The following is a 25,424-nucleotide window of genomic DNA, read 5'->3' on the forward strand; positions in this document are numbered from 1 at the left end:
TACCCCATAGTTGGACCAAGCAGGAAAATGACACATGCTATTTAATATAGAATACGGTGATCGTGAATAAAAAGAGAAAAACAAAAAGAATTTATTTATTTAGTATATGTTCTTTCAAGTGTGGGTGAGAGTGGTTTTCTCTATCCAGTAAAGAAGTATGTAAAGGAAACCCTTTTTCCTCTAGTTGTTTATAAACCCTAAAAGAGTACATGCATGGAAAACATCGTGTGTGACAGACCATATTGGTGAGGCAAGCATGAAGAAAGTTAATAGTTAGAGAGATCACTATTACCTCATAGGTTCAAGTATGGAAAAAGACTAGTTTCAGTAGGGCTTCTTGTGCCCCAACAGTACATTTTCGAATCTGGAGGAGAGAGGCAATGTAAAGCGTTTGTGATATTGTAAGGTTAAGGACTGAAATAGGTCAGATACAATAGCGAGGTAGGAGGGAAAGGAAAAAAGGTCTACCTACCCACTATATAGGATCAGTTCTTGCCATATAGTATGGCTTGCATTACTTTTATTATACTTTATGGCTTGTCATATATATGAAGACAGGTCATATGGTGTGTCCGTACACCAGATGGTGATATCATGGGGTCCCTAAGGGCCCAGTCTGCAAAAAATAAAAAATATATATGTATAAGCGAACCAGTAAAAGAACAAACAGCTGTAAGGTAAAAAGACCGAGCACAGGTGAGGATATCTATTAAATGCGGTACAGCACACACTATTATATATACTGGAATACCTGAATAGTTATACGCCTTTGTAGAAATAGGTGTGTGTCTCTAGCTAGCAATAAGCAGCTATGCTTGTATTGTCAGAGAAAGCTGAATCCAAGTCCCCGTTTTACGGAGGACAAAGAGAGATAAAAACATAGCGAGTTTACCCCCTTGGGGGTTAACGTAAGTTTAACTCAAAAAGTTCGAAAAGTGCAAGTGCCCTAGGGCAGCTAGTAAAGTAACATACCTTATTTCTGTAAAGCACCGTACGTTTGGTAGCGTCGGTGTGAAGAGTAGAGAGGGGAAGCGCGTGATAACGCTTCCGTGCCGTCCATAAGGTGTTCGTCTCTCCGAGTGTCGGCGTCTATATGCGCGCACTCTGAAGATAGAAAGAGGACTATGGCCAAACATGAATAGGGCACCTGAACGTGCCCTGGCTGTAAACGGGCGTCGGCGGACGCCATATTGGTAGTGCGCTAGGCAGATAAGAAACTGTCTGAATATACTGAAAAAGCCCATTTGAAGAGGTTTAAACGGGACATATCTCAAATTAGGGACTACGGCAGTATTAAAAGATTGAAAACACACGGAGAGATAGGAGAGAAATATCGTGACTTAATAGTGTTGTGAAGGGTGAACAGAGGCAAAGGAAAAAGGAACAATGTTCCCAAAAACAAACATGCTTACGTGGTACTACCATTATCAAACTGGTGTTAAAGAAGATAAGTCCCATATTTTTGGAAAACAGTCACGAATCTACAGATGGTGGGGGAGCAGTGACATATTACACAAAACCATGTGATTATGTGTCCTCCAAAATAGTCTAAATCCCAAAACAGCTATAATAATTTAGATGGACCATAAAAAACAGACTTTTCTCTTTCCTTTTGCATTATAGAGATAAGCATAGAAATAAGATAATAGCTCTCAGCATGTTTACAATGCTCATATATAAACGAATACAATACACTCGATGAATTCATTATCTTAGTACAGAACGGAGAAGGTTACAGTCAATACATTTCACATGTACAAATGAAGGCAAAACATCAAAGCCGTTGATATAAAGTACAAATCTTAGTGGTAATAGGCTTAATACCATGTTCGAAGATGATGGGGGGTTCCATATTGTGAACCGAATAGAAACATACTATGGTACCCAAGATGAATCACAAGGTACATCAATGATACAAGAAAACATTTAAAATGATCTAGTATGAAGAGACAATATGAAGAGAACAGATGTTTACTGGAAACTCAACCTCAAAGAAAACATTCATCCAAAAGTTTTTTTGTGTCCCACCAATGGAGTCAAAAAACACAGAGCTGTGAGTTCAGGTTGCGGTAGTTTACAGAAATACATGGAGATCTTTGTGAATATTCAAGCCCTGTTCGACAGCCCGTAATTTAATTATCCATCTGCTTTCTAAGCGTCTCAGAGCCAGGGTACGGTTGCCCCCACGGGGCATTTTGCTTAAGGAATCTATTCCATGTATGGTAATGTCCAGGACTTCCCTTTGTCCATGTTGCTCATTGTAATGAGACGCAAATGGATAGTTGGCATTGTGTGTTCGGATGGCTCTCAAATGTTCTTGGATTCTCTCCTTCAGGGGGCGGATGGTGCTACCTACATAGATGAGTCCACATAGGCACACAATGCAATACACAACGTAGCTCGTGTTGCAATTAATAAAATGTTTGATTTTATGTTCGACCTGGGTGTTATATTGGAATCCCAGTGTCTTGTCTTTGATGTAGCCACAGATATTACAGTGACCACACTTATAGGTGCCTGGTGGCGGTTTGGGTAACCAAGTATCGTTGTTGACTGGGGGCAGAAAACTGTGGCATAGCTGGTCCCGTAGGGTAGTACCCCTCTTATAGATTATGCTAGGTTTCATGGTAAGGCCTTTTTTGAGCACATCGTCCGTTAAGAGCAGTGACCAGTGTTTACGTACAGTTTTAAATATTCGGGAGCTGAGTGCACTGTGTCTTATGACAAGAGAAATACGTTCATGTGGATCCTTCTTTTTTGAATTCATAAGTAGGTCAGAACGTTTAGTTTTCAAGATCTTATTGCATGCCTTTTTTATGATCTGAGGGTGGTAGCCTCTGTGTCTGAACCGAAGTTCCATGTTGAATAGTTCTTCTTTAAAGACTAGGTGTTCACTACAATTACGTCATATTCTGGTACTTTCTCCATATGGAATGGCATCAATTTGGGGTTTGGGATGTGAGCTCGTAGCATGAAGTACTGCATTACAGGCTGTCGGTTTTCTGAAAAGTTTAGTACAGATTTTGCCCTGCTTGATATAAATGGTGAGATCCAGGAAATTTATTGAGGAAGAACTAACTTCATGAGTAAATTTGATGTTATACCTGTTGTTATTTAAATGTTCTGTGAAGTGAGTAAAAGTAGCTACATCACCTGACCAGAAGACTAGGATATCGTCTATGTATCTGCCCCAATATAGGATGTGTTGCGTCAAAATTGATGGACAGGCACGCCACACATGTGTTTTCTCTAGATACCCCATATATAGGTTAGCGTATGAAGGGGCAAATTTGGCCCCCATCGCCACTCCTTGTATCTGGCGATACCATAGACCATTATGCATAAAGATGTTATTGTCTAGGACTCTCTACTCTTCACACCGACGCTACCAAACGTACGGTGCTTTACAGAAATAAGGTATGTTACTTTACTAGCTGCCCTAGGGCACTTGCACTTTTCGAACTTTTTGAGTTAAACTTACGTTAACCCCCAAGGGGGTAAACTCGCTATGTTTTTATCTCTCTTTGTCCTCCGTAAAACGGGGACTTGGATTCAGCTTTCTCTGACAATACAAGCATAGCTGCTTATTGCTAGCTAGAGACACACACCTATTTCTACAAAGGCGTATAACTATTCAGGTATTCCAGTATATATAATAGTGTGTGCTGTACCGCATTTAATAGATATCCTCACCTGTGCTCGGTCTTTTTACCTTACAGCTGTTTGTTCTTTTACTGGTTCGCTTATACATATATATTTTTTATTTTTTGCAGACTGGGCCCTTAGGGACCCCATGATATCACCATCTGGTGTACGGACACACCATATGACCTGTCTTCATATATATGACAAGCCATAAAGTATAATAAAAGTAATGCAAGCCATACTATATGGCAAGAACTGATCCTATATAGTGGGTAGGTAGACCTTTTTTCCTTTCCCTCCTACCTCGCTATTGTATCTGACCTATTTCAGTCCTTAACCTTACAATATCACAAACGCTTTACATTGCCTCTCTCCTCCAGATTCGAAAATGTACTGTTGGGGCACAAGAAGCCCTACTGAAACTAGTCTTTTTCCATACTTGAACCTATGAGGTAATAGTGATCTCTCTAACTATTAACTTTCTTCATGCTTGCCTCACCAATATGGTCTGTCACACACGATGTTTTCCATGCATGTACTCTTTTAGGGTTTATAAACAACTAGAGGAAAAAGGGTTTCCTTTACATACTTCTTTACTGGATAGAGAAAACCACTCTCACCCACACTTGAAAGAACATATACTAAATAAATAAATTCTTTTTGTTTTTCTCTTTTTATTCACGATCACCGTATTCTATATTAAATAGCATGTGTCATTTTCCTGCTTGGTCCAACTATGGGGTATCTCATATATCTAAATATCTATATACACCGAAGAGCTTTATCCCTTATGCTAAAATTTGCATCCATTTGTGGAATATTCACACGTGTATCACTTATTTTCTTGTTTTTATCCTTTTCTTTTATTTTTATGTGAATAACTATATAGACAAGCATTGCTATTTGTTTATGTTTCAGCCTTGAAAAAGTCCGCAAGGACGAAACACGTGTTGGCTGTTTTCTGATCTTGGATTAAAAGTACCTTTTGAAACTCTACTTGGATTACATATTTATTATACAGACTTTGAGTGCCCTGGTCCTCTTCTTTTTTCATTTTGTACCTAACAGCACAGGAAATAGGTGGTCCCTATTGGGTTCCGTGTGTTATTCTGTGTATCTGTGAAACCCGTGGTGGTTGGGTTTTCTTGACCAGGTTGGCACCATGCCCCAAACATACGCTGTACGACTTCGAACTTGATTGGATTTAGATGTGCGACAAGAGCATCAACCACTTTCTTTTTTAAAAAAACGTTTACTAATCGCAAATTGATGCTGTACGCACTCTGCCTTTATCTAATTCTTTATGTAACAATATTGACACTAGTTATCTGTACCCTATATGACAGCACGTATTACATAATTGTTTAAACTGACATTTTCTAACATCATCTAGCATATTTAAAATGGATAAATTTGATGATAATAGAGATACCCTGCTAAAAGAACTATTCCAGAATAATTCCCAGGCCAATGTATCCTGCACATCCACCACAACACACGAAGGTCTTAGAACCAAATTTATTAAATTGGAACGACTTAGAAAACAGGAACTCTCACGTTGGTGGGATTATACAATCTTACAGAAATATATGGAAAATCAACAGACCCCTAGGGGTCTGAGGGTCATTCTATTCCCATCATTTGACGACCTTAGCCCAGAATTACTCAAAGAATGGGAACAACTACTAATTGCTTCATCATACGGAATGATGGACATACTTATTCGCGATGCCAAAGCAAAAAGGGACAAACTCCTACAGGATATCGAACTGTTAGAAAAGGAGATTGATAGCATAGACTCACCTGACACTAAGAAAAAAAACTTTAACATCCTTAGAGATGTCTTACAAAAACACCAACTATATATTAAGGACAAGAAACTGCGTAAACTCAGGAGAGATGACAGTGACTACAAAAATGGAAGGGTTTTTACGTTTGCACGTAAATATGATAATACAAAATCTGACACACATAAGGAATCAGCTGGCATTCTTAAAAATCTTCCTCTGTCCAACCCTACGACAAGCGACACAGATGCTTCTAGCATATCCAGTGGGATGAGTGAGGATATGAGGGACAAAACACCATTACCCACCTCCACACATAGGTCACCTTTTTTATTGGAGTTAGAAAGGTTCCGGAGGGGTCAAAAACAACCTCAGAAGAGAGACGCGGGCACCGCAAGACCACCAGACGAGGGAAACACAAACACAAACAGTCGAGTAGAGGGGGTAGCCACGCGCTCCAGCACTCGCAATGTCCAGCATTGATAGACGATGGTACATCAGGTGTTGATACTCCCGACTCCATTGGCATTGTTAACCTATCCTCCAAAATTCTTAACCAAGAACAAACTAACATCTTGAAAAAAGGCTTGGGATTTGTACCGACCATTCTTCCAGACTTCACGCAACTTCATATCAGCCTTTTTAACTTCATTCGTAAATGTAAACTATACAAATTTTTTAAGGACTCGAATACCCCTGTCCGCCCACTCATCACGGGTCACCACACCCCTAGTACTATGACTATTAAAGACGTCAAAGATATACAAACGTTGCTATCAATAGAACATACGGATGGCCCCTTACCATCACTTGCTGAGATCCTTACGGATCTCAACATAGACCCTAACATCAGAAGTTTCAGCGGTCTAAAGACCACGTCCAAATTTACACCTGTGATTCCCAGGGATTATGCTATTGACTCTTTCTACAGAAAGATCACTAGTGATCTTTATCACATGGAAGAACAATATGCTTTGGGACATAAATCCATCCCTTCACACAACATTACTCTAGCTGAAAAAAGAGCCATCTATTCCCTATCTAGTTGCAATGACATAGTCATCAAGGAAGCAGATAAGGGTGGTAACATCGTTATTATGGACAGGAAAGACTATATATCCGAAGTAGATCGTCAATTATCGGATTGCACAGCGTACCACAAGCTCACCTCTAATCCTATGTCAAATGTGAATAGATGCATCCTACAGAAGTTACAAACATTCCTGAACCTTGACTTAATCTCGGATATGGAGTTCAGATATCTTTATAACTACACACCCACCATACCTTGCATGTATGTTCTACCCAAGATACACAAAATGGGTAATTTTCCCCCTGGCAGACCTATCATCTCTGGTATTGGCTCCCCAACGGAAAAACTGTCGGAGTACATTGATATCTTTTTACAGCCCTTTGTCCAAAACCTACCCTCTTTTATCAGGGATACTAAAGATCTACTATGCAAAATTGCGGACTATGAGTGGACGGAAGGCCACTTTTTGGCCACATTAGATGTTACTTCTTTGTATACTAGCATCCCTAGATCGGAAGGTCTCATGGCCATACAACATTTTCTAGACACTAGGGATGCCTCCCTACTTGACCACTCCAATATGCTTATTGACCTTATACAAATGGTCCTAGACAATAACATCTTTATGCATAATGGTCTATGGTATCGCCAGATACAAGGAGTGGCGATGGGGGCCAAATTTGCCCCTTCATACGCTAACCTATATATGGGGTATCTAGAGAAAACACATGTGTGGCGTGCCTGTCCATCAATTTTGACGCAACACATCCTATATTGGGGCAGATACATAGACGATATCCTAGTCTTCTGGTCAGGTGATGTAGCTACTTTTACTCACTTCACAGAACATTTAAATAACAACAGGTATAACATCAAATTTACTCATGAAGTTAGTTCTTCCTCAATAAATTTCCTGGATCTCACCATTTATATCAAGCAGGGCAAAATCTGTACTAAACTTTTCAGAAAACCGACAGCCTGTAATGCAGTACTTCATGCTACGAGCTCACATCCCAAACCCCAAATTGATGCCATTCCATATGGAGAAAGTACCAGAATACGACGTAATTGTAGTGAACACCTAGTCTTTAAAGAAGAACTATTCAACATGGAACTTCGGTTCAGACACAGAGGCTACCACCCTCAGATCATAAAAAAGGCATGCAATAAGATCTTGAAAACTAAACGTTCTGACCTACTTATGAATTCAAAAAAGAAGGATCCACATGAACGTATTTCTCTTGTCATAAGACACAGTGCACTCAGCTCCCGAATATTTAAAACTGTACGTAAACACTGGTCACTGCTCTTAACGGACGATGTGCTCAAAAAAGGCCTTACCATGAAACCTAGCATAATCTATAAGAGGGGTACTACCCTACGGGACCAGCTATGCCACAGTTTTCTGCCCCCAGTCAACAACGATACTTGGTTACCCAAACCGCCACCAGGCACCTATAAGTGTGGTCACTGTAATATCTGTGGCTACATCAAAGACAAGACACTGGGATTCCAATATAACACCCAGGTCGAACATAAAATCAAACATTTTATTAATTGCAACACGAGCTACGTTGTGTATTGCATTGTGTGCCTATGTGGACTCATCTATGTAGGTAGCACCATCCGCCCCCTGAAGGAGAGAATCCAAGAACATTTGAGAGCCATCCGAACACACAATGCCAACTATCCATTTGCGTCTCATTACAATGAGCAACATGGACAAAGGGAAGTCCTGGACATTACCATACATGGAATAGATTCCTTAAGCAAAATGCCCCGTGGGGGCAACCGTACCCTGGCTCTGAGACGCTTAGAAAGCAGATGGATAATTAAATTACGGGCTGTCGAACAGGGCTTGAATATTCACAAAGATCTCCATGTATTTCTGTAAACTACCGCAACCTGAACTCACAGCTCTGTGTTTTTTGACTCCATTGGTGGGACACAAAAAAACTTTTGGATGAATGTTTTCTTTGAGGTTGAGTTTCCAGTAAACATCTGTTCTCTTCATATTGTCTCTTCATACTAGATCATTTTAAATGTTTTCTTGTATCATTGATGTACCTTGTGATTCATCTTGGGTACCATAGTATGTTTCTATTCGGTTCACAATATGGAACCCCCCATCATCTTCGAACATGGTATTAAGCCTATTACCACTAAGATTTGTACTTTATATCAACGGCTTTGATGTTTTGCCTTCATTTGTACATGTGAAATGTATTGACTGTAACCTTCTCCGTTCTGTACTAAGATAATGAATTCATCGAGTGTATTGTATTCGTTTATATATGAGCATTGTAAACATGCTGAGAGCTATTATCTTATTTCTATGCTTATCTCTATAATGCAAAAGGAAAGAGAAAAGTCTGTTTTTTATGGTCCATCTAAATTATTATAGCTGTTTTGGGATTTAGACTATTTTGGAGGACACATAATCACATGGTTTTGTGTAATATGTCACTGCTCCCCCACCATCTGTAGATTCGTGACTGTTTTCCAAAAATATGGGACTTATCTTCTTTAACACCAGTTTGATAATGGTAGTACCACGTAAGCATGTTTGTTTTTGGGAACATTGTTCCTTTTTCCTTTGCCTCTGTTCACCCTTCACAACACTATTAAGTCACGATATTTCTCTCCTATCTCTCCGTGTGTTTTCAATCTTTTAATACTGCCGTAGTCCCTAATTTGAGATATGTCCCGTTTAAACCTCTTCAAATGGGCTTTTTCAGTATATTCAGACAGTTTCTTATCTGCCTAGCGCACTACCAATATGGCGTCCGCCGACGCCCGTTTACAGCCAGGGCACGTTCAGGTGCCCTATTCATGTTTGGCCATAGTCCTCTTTCTATCTTCAGAGTGCGCGCATATAGACGCCGACACTCGGAGAGACGAACACCTTATGGACGGCACGGAAGCGTTATCACGCGCTTCCCCTCTCTACTCTTCACACCGACGCTACCAAACGTACGGTGCTTTACAGAAATAAGGTATGTTACTTTACTAGCTGCCCTAGGGCACTTGCACTTTTCGAACTTTTTGAGTTAAACTTACGTTAACCCCCAAGGGGGTAAACTCGCTATGTTTTTATCTCTCTTTGTCCTCCGTAAAACGGGGACTTGGATTCAGCTTTCTCTGACAATACAAGCATAGCTGCTTATTGCTAGCTAGAGACACACACCTATTTCTACAAAGGCGTATAACTATTCAGGTATTCCAGTATATATAATAGTGTGTGCTGTACCGCATTTAATAGATATCCTCACCTGTGCTCGGTCTTTTTACCTTACAGCTGTTTGTTCTTTTACTGGTTCGCTTATACATATATATTTTTTATTTTTTGCAGACTGGGCCCTTAGGGACCCCATGATATCACCATCTGGTGTACGGACACACCATATGACCTGTCTTCATATATATGACAAGCCATAAAGTATAATAAAAGTAATGCAAGCCATACTATATGGCAAGAACTGATCCTATATAGTGGGTAGGTAGACCTTTTTTCCTTTCCCTCCTACCTCGCTATTGTATCTGACCTATTTCAGTCCTTAACCTTACAATATCACAAACGCTTTACATTGCCTCTCTCCTCCAGATTCGAAAATGTACTGTTGGGGCACAAGAAGCCCTACTGAAACTAGTCTTTTTCCATACTTGAACCTATGAGGTAATAGTGATCTCTCTAACTATTAACTTTCTTCATGCTTGCCTCACCAATATGGTCTGTCACACACGATGTTTTCCATGCATGTACTCTTTTAGGGTTTATAAACAACTAGAGGAAAAAGGGTTTCCTTTACATACTTCTTTACTGGATAGAGAAAACCACTCTCACCCACACTTGAAAGAACATATACTAAATAAATAAATTCTTTTTGTTTTTCTCTTTTTATTCACGATCACCGTATTCTATATTAAATAGCATGTGTCATTTTCCTGCTTGGTCCAACTATGGGGTATCTCATATATCTAAATATCTATATACACCGAAGAGCTTTATCCCTTATGCTAAAATTTGCATCCATTTGTGGAATATTCACACGTGTATCACTTATTTTCTTGTTTTTATCCTTTTCTTTTATTTTTATGTGAATAACTATATAGACAAGCATTGCTATTTGTTTATGTTTCAGCCTTGAAAAAGTCCGCAAGGACGAAACACGTGTTGGCTGTTTTCTGATCTTGGATTAAAAGTACCTTTTGAAACTCTACTTGGATTACATATTTATTATACAGACTTTGAGTGCCCTGGTCCTCTTCTTTTTTCATTTTGTACCTAACAGCACAGGAAATAGGTGGTCCCTATTGGGTTCCGTGTGTTATTCTGTGTATCTGTGAAACCCGTGGTGGTTGGGTTTTCTTGACCAGGTTGGCACCATGCCCCAAACATACGCTGTACGACTTCGAACTTGATTGGATTTAGATGTGCGACAAGAGCATCAACCACTTTCTTTTTTAAAAAAACCCTTCCAACTTTAGTTATCTGATTGTGTCCTGATGAAAGTAGGGACTCTTCACAGTCCTTTTGTATAGGGTTTCATGGGTAAATGTTTCCCAAAACAAACTCTCAGATGCTATCCTTGTTATGTTTTCGATAGGGCTCCCAAAGATCTTAAAGTCTGGTTTGTATCAAATAGGATGGTTTTAAGAGGAGCCCTGATAATTATTTTTCATTTGAGACTATAGTGATGCAGAACATGATCGTAACATATCCAGAATCAATGAGGCTGGGACCAGTCGTAAAGGGCTAGTATAATATACACTCCCTTCTGTATATACTGAGCTCGAGGAAAGAAGTGAATGAAGCATAGTTAAATAGGAGCACTAGCATTGCTTTGGTTGCGTTACTGTGCAGGCTTGTAGTGTTAAAATTTCCAGTTGTTTGATATATGTTTATTGTCTTCTTCCTTCCTGCCCCTTGTGGGGCGACCTGGTACCTCAGCCTGCTCACCACTCAACGGCATAGTTACCAACTCTCACTTTTTTCAGCAATTTAACCATACAAGCTATACTATAGCACTACTGCACCTTGTGGTATTAGAGTGCTGCGCATAAAGCTGGAAAATTACAAAGAAAGACAGTTCTAGTCTGCAAGGTTGGAGCTAAGGAGAAAGGGAAAGGTAGAGGGAGGAATGGAGGAGACGGAGGAGTAGGAGGAGGGAGTGAACCTTTGGAAAACAAAACAACGAGCCGACAAAAGTCTTGTCAAAGAATAATAGCGCAGAGTTGTTGGCTGCTGTGACATCCAAGGTGGATCTCAACGAGTTGAGTTTTTAAGGTTTTCCTGGAAGTTCGGCGATATTGCCAGCAGAAGGGGCTAGAAAGTTGCAAGAAGCTCAAGCATAGCCCGAGAATGTGTGTGTTAGGGCCATGGAGGAGCCGAGTTTGGCAGTTCCAGTAGAAGCGATTTTTTGCTTCTGGAACATCTGCACCAGAAATGTCCAAGAGGTCAACTGAGTAACTTGGTTTGCCTGACTGGGACCCTTGGATGCAAGACAGCAGGCTTTGAATGTGATGCGTCTCAAGCGGTAGTGCGTGGAGGTTCATCGGATTGGGGATAATACGATCTGATTTGCCCTTTTCAGTGACCAGGTGAAGAGTAGAGTTAGGATTGGGGGTGCATCAGCACACCACACAGCACCAGCTCGACATCTATCGCAAACTGTCTCTCTCCTACCGAAGGTTTAATCTGTAACAACTGCGTATGTACTTAGCAGATGGCACGCATTCCTTAATAAGGGGACTTGAATGCACATCTCACAGTTCTGTGTTCGATATGCAAGTGAAGGGCGTACCCCAGGATATAGTGAATAGTCACATCAAGTTATTTCCTAAATTTGTGGGTGTTATTTACAGTCCTCACTGTCAGTCGAGTGGAGAGGTATTGCTCACAGATTTAGAGTTCAGAACTAAGTAATAATGAGTACTTTCTAGTGATAACTTAAATTCAAGTGTGTCTACATTTTTGTGTGCAATGTTATTACCAGCCTTTTTTGGGTGATAACCCATCTCGCTTCTTTAAAGTAAATGTCAATTCGGCTACTGAAGCAGTACATTATTGCTTTACTTTGATGTTAAATGAAATATTTGTAAAGATACTTCCATTTTGGAGAAAAACAAAATTACAGATTGCTGCAAACAAAGCCAGTAGGTCAAGTTTATCAGTGAAAATGCAACAAGCCCTGTTGACTTTATCTGTGCATTTTCTGTTATTGTATATAAACAGTGTTTATGCCTTGTGGCAAAGCACCAGCATAGAAGAACATTCCACTAATTGTCACTAGCCATTCCCTCCGTTTGGCTTCTAGTGATTCCTTCTTCCCCAAAAGGCTATTTTCGTAGGCTAGTGGTTCCTAACCTGTAGTTCTGGGACTCAAGGGGGTCTGCAAAACCTACGTAGGGGGTTTTCACCTGCTTAGAAATTTAAAAGATCATAGCACATTAATAAAGTTTGTATAACTAAAGAAGCAAAATATAAACTTTGAGAAAATTGAAAAGTTCTGTTAAGGTGAGGGAATTTGAAATGAGAGGCTAAGAATGTAAATTAGTATCCTTCTATTGATCTGTGGGAGCAGTACATTTGTATCAGGACGATGAGTGCCCTCAACTGAATTTGGAAAGCATCAACCTTCTCATTAAATGTTTTTGTTTTTTTAACACCTGGGGATTATATAACATATTTCATAATTTGTGTACTTGATGAAAGCTCATTTCAGTATTGTTTGTATTGTTTTGTGGTTCAGATCATCGCAAATGCTTAGGCCGGGGTCCCCAGCTTCCAGTAATGACTCTGTGGGGGTCCCTGCATTCCAATAATGTTTCACTGGCTGGCCCCAGGTTCCAATAATGATAATGTAGGCGAATGAAGAAGTCAGAAGCTGCTCTAGGCTACTAAGCTCTATAGGTTCACTCAGCTTTCCTTGCCACCTGGCTACTATGCTCTGCTGGTTCCTGGAATCTCCTTCAGCGCTAGGTTGCAAACCTCCTTTGAACAGCTTCAGAGTTCTACACAGGTACGCTGAAAGTAAGGATGGAGCCACAAATGAAATCCCCGTGCAGACCCAGCCTGTTCTCTACCGTGTTTGCTGGAAAGCTTAATTTTTGCAGTGGGCACCTACATGCTTCTTAGTCACGAACCACCATTTCCCCATGTCTTGCACAATTTTCCCTTCCCACTTAGGGCATAGAGTGATCAGTATTACATCATGTCCATTGAAGGTTATTATGATGCTTTGTGGAAGGCTGAAGCTAACGTCGGCGGCACCTCTGTCTCTCTTTAGGTGTCCTTGAAGACGGTAGACTGATAGAAGCGTGCACCAAAGATTCTCCTCCAAGGTGGGTATTTCTGTAGCTGTACTCTGCTTCTTAAAATACTGCCTTTTTGCACTGGGATTTTTATCTCAGGTTATGATAAATGGGTACGCATGGAACATTTTATGATGTAGAGGACTACGTTTTGAAGTAGGATAACTATAGGTTTTATTAAGTGTTTCTAAGATTTCATTGTTGCAGGTAAGCTTCTGGGTAATTCTTTGAGGGGATATATATAATGTTTCTTTTTATACAAATTCACATGAGACTGACTGCAAAAAACGTAATTTGAGATAAGCTATGACAACAATGTATAGTTCATTTTTTACTGCATTGTGTGCCCTGCTACAAATGAAGTATTTAACCCAACTTGTAGATCAAAATGTGGTGCAGCTTCAGAGATGGACAGTGCTGTTCTTCACCTAAAACCAGAAGCCTCACTACATATGAAAGTCACATTTGATCTTTGTGAAACGCACAAATGCCCAGATTTACTTCGAATCTCACGTTAAGCTACCACCTTCTAATGCTAAGCAGCGTTTTTGTCTAAAAATGGACCGACTTAAGAGCAGTCACCTATAATGCTTTACACTCTGTCATAAACATCTCCATTTTATTAAGTGCAAGCCTTTGACTCAGTTATTTTAAAGAGACGCTGGATTATGATACTTTTTATTCTAACATAGGGTTAACTAATTAAGTATACAAGAGCACATTTCTGTTTTTTAAATAATTGTAAAAAATAGTTTGGCTTTCTGGATGCAATATAAACGAAGGGGAAAATAACTGTAGTATAACGCACAGTTGGAACAAACAATCAACATGAAGATACCAAAAGCAAGTAGAGAAGAGGCATGTGAATAAACTCAGTCGTAATTGCCCCTGAACGGAAGTCCAACTGAATGCACGCTGCCACGTGCACAGGGCCTGCAGCTCAGCACACATAAATAATTAGGAGCGACGCACAGTAGGCCACAAGGCCATCTAACCTTGCGCCCCTCAGCAGCATCCGACATGGGCAAGAACCCTGACGACGATTTTTAGGCTTAGCCCTGGTCGTGCTCCTCAGGGGCCTGTAATCCAAGTCAGAAGGAAGGTCCTTCAGAGTAGTCTCCCATGTTTCAGCAGACAGTCAGAGTACAATCTGAATACGTTTCTAAAGGACAGTGACTACTCCTCAGTATGTTTCCTGGCAATAGTCAAACAGGATACGTTAGAAACAAGAGCTTCAAGATCTTGAAGATTTGCTAAAATAGAGGCATGTCATTGATAAACAACCTAGTTCATAGTCCTTTGCAGAAGAGAGCATAAGCATGCCTAGCATAAGGGAGACCAGAAGAAAGTTCAACAAGAGTTCAGTATAGCAGCAGACTCGCTCCAAGTAGTTGACATTGCCTCCTCCTCAAGCATAGCAAGCATTGGCAAAGCCGACAGGTTTTGCCTGTGCAAGATCGATTGAATTTGCCAGTGTTTTTGTTATACATTTTTACATGTTGCACAGCAGCATGAGCTGCTGTGCAATATGACTTGAATAAAAAAAAAAAATATATATATATATATATATATATATATATATATATATATATATATATATGACTTGGACAACACAGGTTGCATTATAATGCTTTAAAAAAAAATGTTGACATGTTTGCTGTGTAACGTAAAAAAAATTAACAAATTCATTAGATTTTTTATAGGCGAAACAAGTTGGCTTTGTCAATACTTGTTACATCATGCTCTCTAGCACTTTGAGCTGATTTCTAACCACTCCCAGTTTAGGCATTTAATTGAACCGATTTACTAGTGCATGAGGTGATTTCTGCAAGATGAAACAGTTTGGTTTGGCTTAGTTATGCGTGTCACGCCTTGCACTCCAGGTTCTTGATGCCTTAGTAGCAACTTCACCACACCTGTCCCTCAGCAAAATTCTTTTTGACTATAGTAGCTTGCCAAGAGCAGGGAGGGCCTTGTCTCAGTGAGATTACAATTAAAAATACCATCTCTCCCATCTTGTAGTTAAACAGTCTGGTGTTGTATCGCAGTAGGCCATGAGAGGATATCTGCTTTTTTGTTGTTTATAGATAGAAGTCCGATGAGTGTACCGGAGGCCTAACCAAGATGCCTATGTTTTAAGGGATTTATTTGACTTTGCAAATTGGCTGAATGGTTTGTACCCAGGTGAATAAACTGGAAGTTCTGGGTGGTTCTGCACAGTCCTTTTCATTTTTCTGGCGTAAAACATCATGCCATGTTTTTTATTATGTTTATGGCAGCAATTAATGTAAACATGTATTTAATTTGTTTTAACCAATGCATTTCCTCACTGTTCAAAATTCTTATGTCGGCCATGTGTCAAGTGCTTCAATGTTCCACAACCAATGAATGGAGTAAAATTGATTCAGGTGGGGCTTTTGAATGAATGTGGCAAAGGACAGGCTGCTACTGCTGGTCCCAATGCAGATAAGGTACAAGCAGGAACTGCCTTCTGTGTCCAGGAGGCAAGAAGCAAAACTTTAAATGATGGGAGTGTGCTGCGACAACAAGACTTGGCTTGGAAAAGCAATTCAGCACCAGTGTTCCCCCCTCTCATACAAATTGGTGAACCAGGACAGGGACACCAGCTATGCGAGAAGTGAATCAAGGGAAATCAGTGCAAAAATGTCAACAGTTCTGAAGGGGGAGCACTCCACAGCCCCTCCCCCATTCCTGCATGAGTAATGCCATAGCTACGCCAGGACTGTTTATAGGAGATATGCCAATGCCAGACCTGCTGCTCACAACAGCTCTCTCATCTTGGCTTCGTTCATGTTTTTTAAAATGGCTTAAACTAGATAAAAAGAAAGTGGTATGGCCCAGGTGGTGGTTCCTGGGGCATTATTTTAGTTCAGCCCCGGGGAAGTGGTGGTCCCCGGGTCTAGGGAGAGGGATGTGGGGGGTACATGCCCCCCTGCATTTTATTTAATTAAAGCCCTGGGAAGGTTCTGGTCCCCCCCATTTCTCATTATCTATTTCCCGGCTCTCCTATTCTTCCTCGTCCTCCTCTGCTACTTCTTTGTGACCTCACATTACTCTGCTGTTGTGGGTACTGTTGTTAGGTGGTCCCTGGGGTCGATTCCTCAGACATCACAGTCATCTGAGTGGTGGCTGGTACTACAGCTCCTTCCATTGCTCCTTTCTTTGGATACTTTTTCTGCACTAATGTAGCTGCTACTTTCTCTGTCATCTCCTGCTTGGTTCTCTCTTTCTCTTGCTTCTTTTTACAGAACTAGATCATATGTGCCTTTATCTCTGTCCAGGGCTTGGCTCCCAGTGCCGCTCTATTATTAAGGTTGTGATGCACATCAGAGGGTAACCCTTTTTTATTACATTGTAGAATAACACAGCATTTCCCCCTGTTACTTCCCAACCCTGACCTACTTCTTGAGTCTACTTTTCTTTTCATCCTAGTGAGAAACTGACTGGGATCCTCATTTGACTGCATTGATTGAGCCATGAGGTACCCAATGTCTGGTATGTTAGGATACATTTTCCTCAACTGACTCCAAACTATTGTCTGACCTAAATTGAATGGGAACCATCATACTTAGCCTCAGTGAGGGTAACATTTCTCACTCGATCTTTCTGAAAAACAGTGTCTGCCCCATCTTTTATAAAAGAGCTAAGTAAACTTTTCATGTCAACTACTGCCTGGGTTATGCCTGCTGTTTGCTTTTCAAAAGGCCTTATCCATTTCCCTGCTCCCTCTGTAAGTGGTGGTAACAACTTTTTAAGATTCTCCTTGTCCATTTTTGGCCAAGGAACATAACGAGGTGTCTCAGGTCCCTTGCGTATCAGGAAGTGACAGAATATTGGGGGCTGTGTTGACTGGCATATTTTTGCCACATGCTCAAACATTTCCGCATGCAGGGATAATCTCAAATCTCAGTCTGGATCCCCCTCACCATAAAGAATACAATCCTCAGCATTTGCTGTGTCATATGGATAAAATGACCCTTCTTGTGGCCATGCACTCATCTGTGGGACTAAGCCTTCTGTCCATCCTGCCAAATTAGCCACATAAGGTACAACACTGTACAAACTATATTCTCCTTCAACAACTATCTCACTAAGAGTGAGATCAGTGCTGCGTAAAACTGATATAACACTCATCTGTTGCTTTGGTTTATCACATAGTGTCAGTCCTCCCATAACTTCACAAGATCCCTCCTGGTGTCTGGCTGGCCATGCATTCCCTAAAACCGCAACAGCTCAAGCTCAGTCGTTTCCTAACTCTAGAGTACATGTTCTGCATTCTTTCGCTAGCATCAATGCGATTAGGCAATCCTATTGCTCCCTTTGTATGGTCAAGATCAATAGGAGGCCTTTATTGAGTACCATTACTATAAGTAGAGCGCCTAGCCTCTGGAGATTGAAGTACTTAACCGATGTTATATAGACGCCTATGTTTTGACTCTACTCTATTTACCATCCTCCCAAAACTTACCTGAATTCCCCCCAAAAGATTATCATATCATTCTCTCCTTATTTTTCTTGCATCCCTTTATCTTCACTTCATAGTAACGATTCCTAAACACTTTCTAGCAAAACTATTATATTCCCTTTCTCCCGCCAAGGTGGTAGGTTATCTTTAGTCCTTCTTAAAATCCTCATCTCTTTCTTGGGTTATTGGCCTTCGCGCCATACTAATAGCCATATCTACATATTCATTCCTTCTTTCCTCATCTGTGTTGGAAATGGCCCTTTTTTCAGGCTTATCCCCAAACTTTTTGCCTTCTTCCTCCCATTTTTCAGGTCTGTTTTTGCTGGTTTATTGTCTTTGCGCACTTTACCACTGCTAATCAGTGCTAAAGTGCAACTGCTCCCTATAGAAATTGTACTGTTGATTGATTTACCCATGATTGGCATATTTGATTTACTGGTAAGCCCCTAGTAAAGTGCACTAGAGGTGCCCAGGGCCTGTAAATCAAATGCTACTAGTGGGCCTGCAGCACTGGTTGTGCCACCCACATAAGTAGCTCTGTAATCATGTCTCAGACCTGCCACTGCAGTGTCTGTGTGTGTGCAGTTTTGACTGTAACTTCGACTTGGCTAGTGTACCCACTTGCCAGGCCTAAACCTTCCCTTTTCTTACATGTAAGGCACCCCTAAGGTAGGCCCTAGGTAGCCCCAAGGGCAGGGTGCAGTGTATGGTTAAGGTAGGACATATGCTAATGTGTTTTATATGTCCTGAGAGTGAAATATTGCTAAATTCGTTTTTCACTGTTGCAAGGCCTATCCCTCTCATAGGTTAACATGAGGGCTACCTTTAAATCTGATTAAAGTGTAGATTCACTTTGGGAGCGGATGGACATGTGGATTTTGGGGTCTCTGAGCTCACAATTTAAAAATACATATTTTAGTCAAGTTGGTTTTTGGATTGTTAGTTTGAAAATGCCACTTTTAGAAAGTAGGCATTTTCTTGCTTAAATCATTCTGTGACTCTGCCTGTTTGTGGAGAGTTGGGCTGTTTGTGCAGCTCCACTAGACAGTGACACAAAGGGTGCTGGGGTGTAACCTGCATATCCTGATGGGCCATATGGGCTAGAGTGGAGGGAGGAGTGGTCAATTACACCTTAAAGGGCTGTGCCTGCCCTCACACAATGTAGTCTCCAACCCCCTGGTGTGAGTCTGGAACCAGGCCTAGGCAAGGCAGGATCCTGTAAACAGAGACTTTTCTTTGAAGTTGGGCAACTTCAAAGGCAGAAAGGGGTACAAGTAGTGGACCCAAAACCACATACTTTTGATTTCTTCAAGATTACTTCTGGAACCAAGAGGAACCTCTGCCAAGGAGAAGAGCTGAGGAGAAGTGCTTTCCCTACCTGTGACTGTGCTTTGTTGGACTATCCTGCAGTTGCCGTTTCTGCCTGTGAAAGGGGACAAAAACTGGACTTTGTTGTGCATTCCTGCTTGAGAGGTATCTCCAAGGGCTTAGACTGAGCTTGCTTCCTGTTTTTGAAGCCCAACGGACAACAAAGGCTTTACCAACCAGTCTCTGAGTCTGCATGCATGCTGTGGACTCTAGCTTGCCAGAGAGTGCCATTCCAGTTCCTGGGCCCCTGGAACTGAATTTCTGGTGGAAATCCTGTGAAACAATGCTGGGCGACTTTGTGTGACTTCTCAATATGTATTTTTAAATTGTGAGTTCAGAGACCCCCAAACTCGATATTTCTATCTGCTCTCAAAGGGAAACTTCACTTTAAGGATATTTAGAGGCAGCCCCAATGTTAACCTATGAGAGAGATAGGCCTTGCAACAGTGAAAAACTAATTTGGCAGTATTTCACTGTTAGGATATGTAAAGACACACCAGCACATGTCCTACCTTTAACATACACTGCACCATGCCCATGAGGTTAGCTAGGGCCTACCTTAGGTGTGCATACATGTATAAAAAGGGAAGGTTTGGGCATGGCAAGTGGGTACACTTGGCAAGTCGAATTGGTAGTTTAAACCTCCCAAAAGTAGAAGGTCTGAGCCATGTTTATAGGGCTACTCATGTGGGTGGCACATCCAGTGCTGCAGGCCCACTAGTAGCATTTGATTTACAGGCCCTTGGCACCTCTAGTGCACTTTACTATGGACTTACTGGTAAATCAAATATCCCAATCATGGAAAAGCCAATTACACATGCAATTTACACAGTGAACACCTGCACTTTAGCACTGGTCAGCAGTGGTAAAGTGGCCAGAGTACCAAAAACAGCAAAAACAGAGTACAGCACCCAGCATCAACCTGGGAAGTAGAGGCAAAAAGTTAGGGGAGACCACGCCAAGGCTGCCAGGTCAAACACCTATTATTCCGGCCACTTGCCCCAAATCCGATCATGTTTGCATGAGCATCCTACGACTGAGTAAACAGAATTCTTCTACCTTGGAGCACAAGTCCATTCCTGCGTGCCATGCCGTCAGCTTGGTTGGGTCCTTCAAATTTCAGTTCCTAGCTATGTCTCTTTGGGCTCTCATTTTTGCCATGCATATCAGGCACCTGCCTCCCTGGCTTTCTCCAGTTTCATCCAGTACACCCAGAAGGGATTTGTTTGGGTGACAGTTCGATTTGGTAACCCAAGATGTTGGTGAGAGCTGAGTCAATTTGTCTCCAGTAATGTGCGATTCTGGGAGATTGCCAAGTCATTGGGAAATTGGAAAAAGGTCAGGTTTGGAAGTGTGCCTGCTTGCCATAGTTTCACGGGATGAGGTATATTGTGTGTAGGTAATGCAGTTGTATAAACCTAAGCCTGGACGAGATGGTGATTTCGCATGGAGCCATGCGTGCCAAGAACTAGTCCATACTAAAGTATACAAATAATCACCAGTGGCTGAGATTAATTCAAGCATTCCATTCATCACCTTTTGATTACTTTAGTATGTCGCCCTAAGTGAAACAGTTATGCCCACATGTGGGTCCCCCGTGCACACTGTGTCAGGACTCGGCGGAGTATGTTGGAACTCAGGAAGAGCACTCCTTGAGGTCAGGGAATATCTCCCTGCAGAGGAGCAGAGAAGGCATACACCAGGAAAGAACAGCTATAGATTGAGCACAGGAACAGGATAGTAAAAGCAAAAAAACCTTAGCATGAACAAACAGAGAACATACCAGTAATGGACAACACACTGGGTTACCATTACAGTTCTACACAGAAAAGACTCAGAATTTCCCACAGTACCAGGAATGTCAATGTAGCTGTGCAGATTACTCTTACAGATAATCACCCCGCAATCCCCATAGAAAGGAGGCAGCAGAAGCTGTTCTGTCTCTGAACCCCTATGGCATAAACAAGAACTATACTGACATACACAAGACAAGCCCTTATGGGTCCAGCTGGAGACAAGGTGGCAATTGCTAGAAAATAGAAATGGCACAGTGTCACAGATAAAGCATTTAAGACTACATTCAACACAAGACAAAGTATGGGGCAGGAATTGCCTCCTGGAACTAAGAGCCAACACCTGTACAAAGGAAAACACTTATACACAGGTGAGGACTAATAGTACACTTACCAGACACAATAGCCCAGGAGAAAAATACAGAGCAAGAACAAGAAAGGAGCCTAAGAAATGTATCTAATATTTCAGGAGCAGGCAATGCAAGGAATACAAAACTGGAGAACAGGCAAGTTATACAAGGATTCTAGGAAAATGTAACAAGCACGAGACTTGAACTTTTAGAGAATTAAATCACAGAAAAAACTGTAGAGCAGGTAAGTCATACACAAGGATTCAAGGAAAATGTGACAAGCAAGAGATGTGAACTTCAGGAGAAGTAAGGACTGCAAAAGAATCATAGAGAAAGGGAACAGAAACTAGAGCAAAATCAAAGCACATAGGAGACATTATAGGAAATAAGTTAGAAGCTAAATGAATAAGTAATTGGAAAATAATAGCAGGAGCAGAGGTAACAAACAAGGAACAATTAAAACGGGAGCAGCTCAAGGGCTGCACCAAGAGAAAACAAAATGCCAGGCAAAAGAAACAGCATAAACAAGCAGGGCTGGGGAAATCTGTAGCAGGCTGAACAGGAAGAGGGAACAGCAAAAGGGCTGGGAAAAATCTGTAGCAGGCTACAGGGGAATAGACCACAGCAAACAGGGCTGGGAAAGATCTGTAGCAAGCTCCACAGGAACAGGGCACAAAACAGGGCTGGGAAAAATCTACAGCAGGTAGTGCAGGTACAGGGCACAGCAAACAGGGCTGAAGCAAGCAGGAACAGGACTGGAAAACAAATCAACAAGAGATCTGGTACACAGAGGAACAAACTTCAATGCACAAACAGGGAGCTTCAGAAAATGGTAGCTTATAAGCAGTTCCAGGCAGCAGCAAGCCTAAGGTGGGGGTCACATGACTGGGCTTTACAAGACTGATCACAGGTGTGTGCGATTCCAGTCTCTCACAAGCCCTGGAGGAGAGAATCCAGTATAGAGGAACAGCAGGGCTATTCCCATAGAAAGCAATGGACAGCAGATTCCAGGTCTTATTGATTACTAAGCAGTGCATTATGGGTCTTGAAGTCCCTGGAAACAAATGTAGATTTTCATTAGAAAACATGGGAAATGGGAAGCAAGTAGGAATTAGAAAGAATGCTCTGGATGAGTTGTGATTATGATTCCCAGGCTGCAGATGATCTGTGTACAGCGTCCCCCAGAGATGAATGATGGAGGTGTGACACACTGTTTTGCTACTACCTAGCCATACCTAGCTGATGAGCCCATTAAAAGGGTGAAACCGGTCCTGGGTTGTTTGTGTTCCGGTTAAGGGAGAACCTGGCTTGGCAGTTCGGGCTGGACTGTTCCCATTGGAGCAGGGTCAACGCTGGTTTGCATTTAGCTGGGTCCAAACTGAGGTGGCATGGTTTGCAAAATAACAGTGGATCAGGATGTTGTCTGAGTAATTAACAGTGCCTGAGATTAATTCAAGCATTCCATTCATCACCTTTAGTATAATTTTGTTTGTCGCCTTAAGAGGAACAGGTGTGCCCACATGAGGGTTCGGTGCACATTGTGTCACTGGAACCAAGCTATAGCTGTCTGATGAGCCCATTAAAAGGGCAGAACTGGTCCTGGGTTGCTTGTGCTCTGGTTCATTGAGGACCTGGCGTGGTAGTTCGTGCTGGACTGTACCCTTTGAAGCCCGGTCAAGGCTGATTTGCTTATAACTGGATCCAAACTGAGGGGCATGCATGCAAAATAACGATGGATTGGAATGCCGTCCTGAGTAATTACTAGTGGCTGAGGTTAATTCAAGCATTCCATCCTTCACTTTTTGAATAGTTTAGTAAAGCGCTAGGCCAGGTCATCAGTGGGGCCAATCCATCCCTGCCATTTCTGTTTCAGTGCTATGAAGGCATCTCTTATGTTATGTTATGTTATTAGTGATGAGGATATGACATAATTGGGAAATCCCTTCCTTCCCTAGTCGACCCATGAATATCTTAGCTTCAAGTCCGTTGAATTTCTGGAGGCCTGTCAGGAGGGCCTCATACTTGCCCAGGGCATGTCTTATTTGCATGTACCTGTGGCACTGGATTGTGAACAGATCATATTGGGCTTACAGTTTATGGAAAGAGCGGATATGGTCTCCCTGCCTCAAGAAAGATAAATGCCAAATTCACGTTTCATAGGTCGCACTATATCCAAAGAAGTTTTCATACCCAAGTTAAGTTTAAATGAAGCTGTAGAGAAAGCTCCATGTCCTACTAAGAAATATGAGTTTAAGTTATTCCTCGGTTTAACAGAATATATGTCCAAATATGTTAAGAATTGTGCTAATGTCACATGGGTACTACGCAGTTTATTAAAGAAAAATGTCCTTTTTATGTTGGGTTCTAAATGCCAGGAAACCTTTGACAAATTGAAAGAAGCCATCATTTCTGCTACTTTTCTTGGGAATTTCGACAGCAAACATAAAACTGTTTAATAACAGATGACAGTAGTGAAGATTTAGGGGCTACTCTCTCTCAATTTGTAATTGGCAAAGAAAGTGTTGTAGTTTTTGCCTCCTGATGCATGTTAAAATCCAAACTCGCTCTGTAGTTGAAAAGAAAACTCTTGCTTGGTATTGGGCAGTAGAACTCTTTAAATGTTATCTTTGGGGATTACAATTCCCTATACACACCAACCACAAACCACTTATGTACATGGTCAGTACAAAAGGTTCAGAACATAGTCCTCCACGTATAACCATATGGGCTTTAGGCTTAGAAGAATTTTGCTTTAAGTTAGAATACCTTCCCAGGTTTAAAGAGTTGTGCTACTGATTTTATTTCTGGGGTGCTCATTAACAAGTATGATAATGACGAACCCCAAGAATATCCAGTATTGGAAGTAATCTCTTCAGCCATATCAGCTGACGAATGGATAGAATGGATGAGCAAGGACAGTACACTCAATCAAATCAAATAATATCTTGTAAATGGATGCCCACAAACCGCTGTGAGGTATCTGTGGAAGTAAAAGATTATTGGGAAGTCAGAAATGACTTAAACATTCAGGATGAGATGATCCTAAGAAACAACAAAATTGTACCGCCTGCTGGGTTGAAGGACAAAATCGTAGACTTTGCTAAGGAAGGCTGTTTAGGTAGAAGTGTCACCAACAACAGAATTGGGACTAATTATTGGTTCCAGAGATTGGAATCTTGGGCCAAACAAAAAGTAAAAGACTGCTTAAGTTGTGCCAAGAGCGATAAGAGCAAATACAATTGTAGGATTCCTTTGTCACCAATTACAATGGCCAATAAGCCATGGAATTAATTTGCATTAGATAATACTGTTCCCATAAATCGGACTGTTCTGCACAGTTTATGTTTGTCCTAATCGACTATTAATCACATTACAAAGATTATAAACCATATTAACACATATTCCTTCACTTAATTTTTACGTCACAGATTTCCTAATTAAGGTGTTGTGGGTCTATTTTAGTTTGCCTGGGCACAGGAGTTTAGCTTAGCTTCGGCTTGCAGATCTGTGCCCTTTTACCTAGATAACATGCTCTGTTATAATTATTTGTTTTTATCCATTTTTTGCACTGCTTGTATTTTAGAAGAAATGTTTTATTTTATAATCGGTTGCCATTCCGTGAAAGCATCATTACCAGTAATATACGTA

The 25,424-nt window shown here is 41.2% G+C and overlaps 1 protein-coding gene across 2 annotated transcripts in view; it reads left to right on the forward strand.

Annotated features, from left to right (window-relative positions):
• The window catches only part of CYB5R4 (cytochrome b5 reductase 4), a 1,010,997-nt gene that overhangs the window by 358,811 nt on the left and 626,762 nt on the right, over positions 1-25,424 (forward strand). For both annotated transcript variants that reach the window (XM_069235594.1, XM_069235593.1), the window contains exon 6: positions 13,755-13,809. In XM_069235594.1, the coding sequence (XP_069091695.1) occupies positions 13,755-13,809 (55 nt within the window). The remainder of the gene's footprint in view (positions 1-13,754; positions 13,810-25,424) is intronic.

The sequence above is a fragment of the Pleurodeles waltl genome, chromosome 5 (assembly GCF_031143425.1).
Source record: "Pleurodeles waltl isolate 20211129_DDA chromosome 5, aPleWal1.hap1.20221129, whole genome shotgun sequence".
NCBI classification, from domain to species: Eukaryota; Metazoa; Chordata; class Amphibia; order Caudata; family Salamandridae; genus Pleurodeles; species Pleurodeles waltl.